The 8,304-nt window shown below is 36.2% G+C and overlaps 3 protein-coding genes across 3 annotated transcripts; all 3 read left to right on the forward strand.

Annotated features, from left to right (window-relative positions):
• The first annotated feature begins 42 nt into the window (after positions 1–42).
• On the forward strand, positions 43–957 carry LOC145735159 (uncharacterized). Its single transcript, XM_081988945.1, has 4 exons — positions 43–191; positions 253–320; positions 394–646; positions 695–957. Exons 1-4 carry the CDS (start codon positions 74–76, stop codon positions 880–882), a joined length of 627 nt encoding a protein of 208 aa, XP_081845071.1. The 5' UTR covers positions 43–73; the 3' UTR covers positions 883–957.
• A 304-nt stretch (positions 958–1,261) lies between these two features.
• On the forward strand, positions 1,262–2,796 carry LOC145735156 (mitochondrial 2-oxodicarboxylate carrier). The gene is made up of 7 exons (XM_081988943.1): positions 1,262–1,536; positions 1,587–1,798; positions 1,854–1,916; positions 1,971–2,092; positions 2,138–2,288; positions 2,385–2,566; positions 2,624–2,796. Exons 1-7 carry the CDS (start codon positions 1,473–1,475, stop codon positions 2,739–2,741), a joined length of 912 nt encoding a protein of 303 aa, XP_081845069.1. The 5' UTR covers positions 1,262–1,472; the 3' UTR covers positions 2,742–2,796.
• A 1,455-nt stretch (positions 2,797–4,251) lies between these two features.
• Positions 4,252–4,806, forward strand: LOC145735162 (uncharacterized). Its single transcript, XM_081988949.1, has 2 exons — positions 4,252–4,410; positions 4,473–4,806. The coding sequence occupies exons 1-2, from the start codon at positions 4,399–4,401 to the stop codon at positions 4,695–4,697; spliced, it is 237 nt and encodes a 78-aa protein (XP_081845075.1). The 5' UTR covers positions 4,252–4,398; the 3' UTR covers positions 4,698–4,806.
• The last annotated feature ends 3,498 nt before the right edge of the window (positions 4,807–8,304 follow it).

Consider the following 8,304-nt stretch of genomic DNA (forward strand, 5'->3'; position numbering starts at 1 on the left):
TTATTTGGCACCAAAAATAACAGCAGTTTTTGCGACAAATTCCAGTTCTGGTCGTTTATTAGAATTGTACAAAATGAGTGACTATAAAGACGTTAAAATTGAACCCATAGAAATTAAAACAGAAGAAATTGAAATTAAAGAAGAACCTCTTGATGCGACTGCTTTAGATACTACATTAGCAGTAAAAAAAGGTATGAAAACTTTATTTGGTAAGACATATCTTAACTTTGATTTTTTTTGACAAAAATGTAGAAGAATTGACACAGGAAATAGACGGTAATAACAATATAGAAAAACCTTACCAACACCATGAAAAACTAGTAAGTGGCAATGACGACATATTAACTGTCATATTAAAAGTTCTCAAGATTTTTATTTTTTGAACATTTTAAGAACAAACGGTCTCGCATACTCCATCAGTGTAAAGTTTGCCCTTACGAGTCACAGAAAAGAAGTAACTTCCTAAGACATTTAGCTATTCACACAGATGGAAACCAATACTACCAACAGCAGTGTTACAGTAACTCCGTGTGCTTGCCGTGGTTTCGTTGCTACAACTGCCCTTACAAAACTTCAGACAAAAATTCCTTAGTCAAACACGTGAGACTGCACAAACCTTCCGATCAACTTCCATTCACCTGTACAGGTTGGCGACAACGTTGCACTAAAAGCGCTTTATTACTAATGTTGGTAGTGTTTGTAGAGTGCCGGAAAAAATTTAACGAGAAAGGCAGTTTGAATTCGCACATAGTGAAGAAACACTACGACAATAAGACATTACGAGACACTATTAAATGTCGTGTCCACCACTGTCCTCAGTGCAAGTATAAAGACGTGAACAAGAGTAAGGTTACACGCCACTGGGCCAGTCGGCATAACTAGAATTAGTTATAAAAGTAATTGTTGATCAATTTAAATTACTAAATCAGTAACCAATACAACTTATTTATATAATTACTTAATAGTGTATTATTGGTTGCATAGTACTGAACTACCTTTATTGATGGTTAAAGATTTTTGCCACGTTGCCACGATAAATCATATTCTATGACCTTGGTGTTACGTTTGCAGTTCTTTTATCCACTTTGACGTTGGATTATTGTATTAATTTTTGATTTTAAACATCAATGGTATAAATATTATAATAATTTAATATCCATAACCGTGAACAAAACGACTTAAACTTTACTGTAAATCTGGCAACGCAGTCTAACCTTGATGTGACAAAAATAGAAATAAAATTGCGGTTAAAAAAATTTGACAGTTATTTGTTATTGTCTGGTTGGTTCTCTTTACAAGCCAGTTCGTTTATTTTTGTTTTTTTATTTAGTTAGCTTTAGCCCCGTAACGTAAAATGGTAAAACAACAATTGATAAGAAGCGTTCTATTGTTCCTCTAAATCCTCGCTGCTTTGCTGTATTTAAATTAACACGTTTCTGAAAGAAAATTACGATTAACGGACTAGAGTAGCCATGACAGATGTGAAGAAAGTGCTTAAAGAGGCCGCAATTCAAATTGGTTCTGGAGGGTCAGCTGGTTAGTGACTTTAGGAAACTTTTATTTAATTGCTAATTAAATATGTGAAGGTTTTGTGGAGGTGTGTATAATGCACCCCCTTGATCTGGTTAAAACCAGATTGCAAATCCAGTCTGGCAAAGCCCTTAAAAAGGATGACCCCAAATATTATACTGGGGTTTTTGATTGCCTTGCAAAAATGTACAAGCAGGAGGGGTTGACATCGTATTGGAAAGGTATATTGCCCCCCATTTTGGCAGAAACCCCTAAAAGGGCAGTTAAAGTGAGCATACTTTGTCCTGAATCTACCCAGAAATTTGTACCATCAATTGTTTTAGTTTTTTACTTTTGAACAATACAAACAATTCTTTTTGTTTGGATCGCCCACTCCTACACCTTTAGTGAGTATTTTTGGGGACTGAACAATAGATTCCACTGTAATCTTCCCTTGACAGACATTCTCATTGGCTGGATTGGGAGCTGGAGTAACTGAAGCGATTCTTGTTAACCCTTTTGAAGTGGTTAAAGTGACACTACAATCCAATCGATCCGTCGGAAAAGAAGTGCCCAGCACTTGGTAATAAAATACACAAATTCAACAAAGATTACACCTAATTTTTAGGGCAGTAACTAAAGAAATCGTCTCAAAACATGGCTTTGGTTCTCAAGGCTTGAGCAAGGGTGTCACCGCAACCATATGGAGAAATGGTCTTTTCAATATGGTGTATTTCGGCTTTTACCATTCAGTTAAAGGCTTGTTGCCGGAATATCAGGTACACAACCGCCTTACTAACCTCTGCCATGTTTTGAGATTAATTTTGATGACTTTATTAATCCTCGCATGGTTATGCATTAATGTACTATTGCAGGATGACCTGTGGGAGTTTTTAAGAAAAGTCTCCATTGGTTTTGTGTCCGGAACGTTGGCTTCCTGCATTAATATCCCATTTGATGTGGCCAAATCAAGAATTCAAGGCCCTCAACCGGCTCCAGGACAAATTAAATATCAAGGCACTTTCAGAAGTATAGGGATTGTTTACAAAGAAGAAGGGTAGGATAGCTGTACATGGTTATTAAGCTGTAGGCTTTGAATTTGTTTTTTTTTTAGATACTTGGCATTGTACAAGGGTATTATACCAAAAGTTATGAGACTAGGGCCGGGAGGCGCTATTATGCTTGTGGTGTACGACTACGCACACTCATATCTGACTGCTAAATTTAAGTAAGGACTCCCTTTAAATTGAATCTATTTTTGTGTGCAAATAAACAGTATTTCTGTTACTTGGAGTGTTTTATAATGCCCTAAACCCACTTTGTGTTGCTCAATATGTTAATGAGTTACAGTAATAATGTAAAATTACCTTTCGGTGAGTGAAGTCGCCTTAAAGAGTCCGACAGACGTTCGTTATCATTTTAACAAGAAAAAGGTAAAAGTATCTAGTTTTTTCGGTTAAATTAGCTTAAATCATAGAAAACCTAACATAATTTTTAACATTTTAGGTTGTCTATGACATAAATCGCCATTTTGTATGCACTTATTATTATGACGGCTGACAGTTGACGTTTTGCAACGCTGCCGTGTCAACTGTTTAGTTGTAGAACGTAGAAGCGAATAAAATAGTAAAATGCAATTAAAATATCCTAGTCATTACATGGTAATTTCCTAAAAAACCATATTGAAGTAACACGTTTTACCTACAATAATAATTATCGTATGGAAAAAAAATAACTGCACAGGGTTGCCAAATAGACAAAGAAACCATGAATTGGACATTGCGTGACTGGATAGGGATGCTTACATAATGTACGCAGACAAAATGCATATCCCTAATTTGGAGAGTAGTTAAAATGACCCAAAATAATTGTTTAAATACATTCTCTATTGCTCAATGGTCAATTTTTTACCTCTAAAAGTGTCCGCAATACCGAAAGCAGCACGACTAATGTTTTATTGAAATTGACTTTAGTGAAGGTTAGTCTGCGCTGATTTAACAGAGACTTTTAAAATGTTAACCAATGATTTAATTTAAGAGTCGGTTTATTTAAACGTGGCTTGCTGAAAGGTGCTTTTTTGACCAATCACAACTATCTATGCACACAACATTACCTCACCGTTAACTAACGTTCAAAACACGTAATCCGGGGTATTTAAAGTGTTTTGAAAAGTTTGCGTGTTTGCTGTTATCGGATTTTAGTTATGAATCTAATTTATATGAAATAATCGATTTGGAGAATTTGGGAGGGTTGACACGCGACAGTTGATTGCCCTCGCCCATTCTACTAGAAAAATTCACGATGGAGAGAAGCGTGGAGGAAAAACTGTTTATTTTGCTTGACAAGCTTAAAGTGTGTTAATTTTTTCTTTATTAAATGATTTATTTGAAGTTTTACTGTTGGATTTTAGGAAACTGCGTCATCTTTGTCGGTTTGTATGGTACTCTTGCAGCAGTACTTGCGACAGGAACGGTTCCAAACCAGTGCCCGGGTAAGTGTTTTACTATATGGACGCGGAATGGATGTTTAACCAATTAAACGGTGCGGAGAATGTTTCGACGCCTATTTTTTTGACTTACGTAAGTCATAGAGTAAAACGAGACTAATTGCGAGCCACGAACCCCCGTACTAAAAAAGAACCATATAACAACGATATTGGTTGCGCGCGTAACGCTCTTTCACCATCAGGCGGAACCCGAACGGCGTTTTTCGCGTAAAAAATCTGATGATTTCTTCACCCACCACCCGCGAACGGTACCATATAAAACACCATCGGCCTTCTTGATAAACCACACATAAACCGACTACACAACACTAAAGCTGTGTGTTCAAAAAGTCACCCTTATATTTTGTGTGTGTGTGTGTAATTACATATACCCCTCAGCTAAAATGAAATTCTTGGTAAGTACCCTTTAATTCCTGTTACATAATAACTGTAATCCATCGGGTGTTATTGAATCCAGGTTGCTCTGTTTGCTTTGGTCGCCGTGGCCGTAGCCTACCCAGGTGGTTTGGGCGGTGGACACGGGGACTACGCCACCCCCATCATTCACGGCGGCCCGGTGGTCACCAAGGTGTTTGAAGCTCCCGGACTTGGCTATTTCCACAACTACGCCCCCAAGATCGAAGGACCTCTAGTGACCCGCGGTTTCGGACCCCATATCTACGGACAGGGCGGACATCATTAAGCCCTCCAGGAGCATTGAAATCACAGTTGTTTCCCCCCCCCCATCCCCATTTTTTTTTTGTTGTTGTGATGATCTTAGGTTTAATAAATTATTTAATTTTTATATAAAATCCTAGTTGTTTTCTTGCGGAAAAGTTGTTGGCTAAGGGCGCAAAATACGAACTAGAGAGGACATGACGTTCATGACCAAAACGTCCCCCAATTAAATTTAGGGTCATTTTTGCAGTCTACAGTTAAACCTCAGTCTGAAAGTATATTCTTCTATCCAGCTGCATAGTTCCAAGATTTTGACTTAAAAAGTCGTTAAATGTGTGATCGATTGTGTCATCATGTCATCGAATTTCTAGATTGGAGGACCAACTTAAATAAAATGTTAAAATGTGACGTAATTAGAGACTCTTTGACCGGGAGACAAATTATTCATTTTTTGTACACAGTGCATTGTTGCCAAAGTTATTGACACTTGCCTAATAATATCTTGTATCAATCTACCTAATTGTTGTTAATTTGGGTTAATGAAGATTCCAAAAATGAGCCTAAAACAGTCATTTTCTCACTCCGAGTAGGTTTCACAGGCGATTTTCTCCCTGACTGTATTTAAAACTGTGTTTTTGGCAGTTCAAATTTTGACACCTCTTTTCTTCCTGACTGTACCAAATTTTGTACCATTTTTTCAAGTTCTTGGGTAGGAAATTTAATGGGGATTCCAAAAATGAGCTTAAAACAGTAATTTTTTCACTCCAAGTGGGTTTTACAGGTGATTTTGTCCCTGACTGTCTTTTGAAACTGTGTTTCAGACAGTTCAAATTTTGACACCACTTTTCTTCCTGACTGTACCGATTTTTGACGTTTTTCTTCAGGTTATTGGAAAGGAAATTTAATGAGGATTCCAAAAATAAGCTTAAAACAGTAATTTTTTCACTCCAAGTGAGTTTCACAGTTAATTTTCTCCCTGACTGTCTTTTGAAACTGAGTGTTTCTAGCAGTTAAAATTTTGACACCACTTTTCTTCCTGACTGTACCAAATTTTGTACTATTTTTTTAGGTTCTTGGGTAGGAAATTTAATGAGGATTCCAAAAATGAGCTTAAAACAGTCATTTTCTCATTCCAAGTGGGTTTCACAGACGATTTTGTCCCTGACCGTCTTTTGAGTGTTTCTGGCAGTTAAAATTTTGACACCGCTTTTCTTCCTAACTGTACCAATTTTTGTAGTTTTTCTTCAGGTTATTGGATAGGAAATTTAATGAGGATTCCAAAAATGTTCTTAAAACTGTAATTTTCTCACTACAAGTGGGTTTCATAGGTGATTTTGTCTCTGACTGTCTTTTGAAACTGTGTTTCTGGCAGTTCAAATTTTGACAGCACTTTTCTTCCTGACTGTACCAATTTTTATAGTTTTTCTTCAGGTTATTGGATAGGAAATTTAATGAGGATTCCAAAAATGTTCTTAAAACTGTAATTTTCTCACTACAAGTGGGTTTCATAGGTGATTTTGTCTCTGACTGTCTTTTGAAACTGTGTTTCTGGCAGTTCAAATTTTGACAGCACTTTTCTTCCTGACTGTACCAATTTTTATAGTTTTTCTTCAGGTTATTGGATAGGAAATTTAATGAGGATTCCAAAAATGTTCTTAAAACTGTAATTTTCTTACTCCAAGTGGGTTTCACAGATGATTTTGTCCCTGACTGTATTTCAAACTGTGTTTTTGGCAGTTAAAATTTTGACACCGCTTTTCTTCCTAACTGTACCAATTTTTGTAGTTTTTGTTCAAGTTATTGGATAGGAAATTTAATGAGGATTCCAAAAATGAGCTTAAAACAGTCATTTTCTCACTCCAAGTGGGTTTCACAGACGATTTTCTCCCTGACTGTCTTTTGAAACTGTGTTTATGGCAATTCAAATTTTGACACCGCTTTTCTTCCTGACTGTACCAATTTTTGTAGTTTTTTCTTAAGGTTATTGGATAGGAAATTTAATGAGGATTTCAAAAATGTGCTTAAAACAGTCGTTTTCTCACTCCAAGTGTCTTTCACAGGTAATTTTGTCCCTGACTGTATTTCAAACTGTGTTTTTGGCAGTTCAAATTTTGACACCTCTTTTCTCCCTGACTGTACCAAATTTTGTACCATTTTTTCAGGTTGTTGGATAGGAAATTTAATGAGGATTTCAAAAATGTGCTTAAAACAGTCGTTTTCTCACTCCAAGTGTCTTTCACAGGTAATTTTGTCCCTGACTGTATTTCAAACTGTGTTTTTGGCAGTTCAAATTTTGACACCTCTTTTCTCCCTGACTGTACCAAATTTTGTACCATTTTTTCAGGTTGTTGGATAGGAAATTTAATGAGGATTCCAAAAATGAGCTTAAAACAGTCATTTTCTCACTCCAAGTGGGTTTCACAGACGATTTTCTTCCTGACTGTCTTTTGAAACTGTGTTTCTGGCAATTCAAATTTTGACACCGCTTTTCTTCCTGACTGTACCAATTTTTGTAGTTTTTTCTTAAGGTTATTGGATAGGAAATTTAATGAGGATTTCAAAAATGTGCTTAAAACAGTCGTTTTCTCACTCCAAGTGTCTTTCACAGGTAATTTTGTCCCTGACTGTATTTCAAACTGTGTTTTTGGCAGTTCAAATTTTGACACCTCTTTTCTCCCTGACTGTACCAAATTTTGTACCATTTTTTCAGGTTGTTGGATAGGAAATTTAATGAGGATTTCAAAAATGAGCTTAAAACAATCATTTACTCACTCCAAGTGGGTTTCACAGGCGATTTTGTCCCTGACTGTCTTTTGAAACTTTTGTATTTTAAAGTGAATATGACAGCCTCTGCCACCAGCACAACATTTGACATTTAGTAAAAACAATGGCCGCATTCGTTTTCAAGCTACACGAAGCGAGCAGACCACAACCATAATTTGACCAACTGTCAAATTACGTCATTGTGACGTCAAAAACGCTTGAAAACGAATGCGGCCAATATAAGCAGAAGAGAGACGGGGCTGAAACTGTCCTTTTCTACGTCACACGGGACTTTTGTGTACATGGTGTACCAAATAAGTGTGGTTGTTACTAACATTATTTGTTGCAGTTAAATATATTTAGAGCAGGAAAGAAAAAATTATTTGTCCCATATTTTACCGAGTACTACTACTAATTGCCTTAAAACAATTTTTTGACAGACAACCCCATTGAACCTGCCAAATTACGTCATCCTGACGTCAAATTGTCACTGTCAACCGTCAAAGATTGCTGTATTCTACTAGTATCCAGGTGTATTCTACCAAATTAGCTAATTTGCTGTTCAATTTACCCCAATACAAGATAAATCAATTGGAAATAATCCAAAACAGAGCAATGAGACTGATTTTAAAATGTAATCATTATACTCCTGTGAAGTCTATGTTGAGTGTCCTAAATATGCTGTCTGTCAACCAAAGAATTATGTTTAGTGTTTATTTGTTTATTTTTAAATTAAAGAAACGTTTTTTACCTGACTATATCTGCGATAAGTTAACAGTTTTTGAAGATGTACACAATTATGGTACAAGAAATCGTACAGATTTTATACTGACAAACAGATGTAACACGAATCAGTTGCTCAACTCTGT

The sequence above is a fragment of the Ips typographus genome, linkage group LG11 (assembly GCF_016097725.1).
Source record: "Ips typographus isolate SLU linkage group LG11, UJ_Ityp_2.0, whole genome shotgun sequence".
NCBI lineage: Eukaryota > Metazoa > Arthropoda > Insecta > Coleoptera > Curculionidae > Ips > Ips typographus.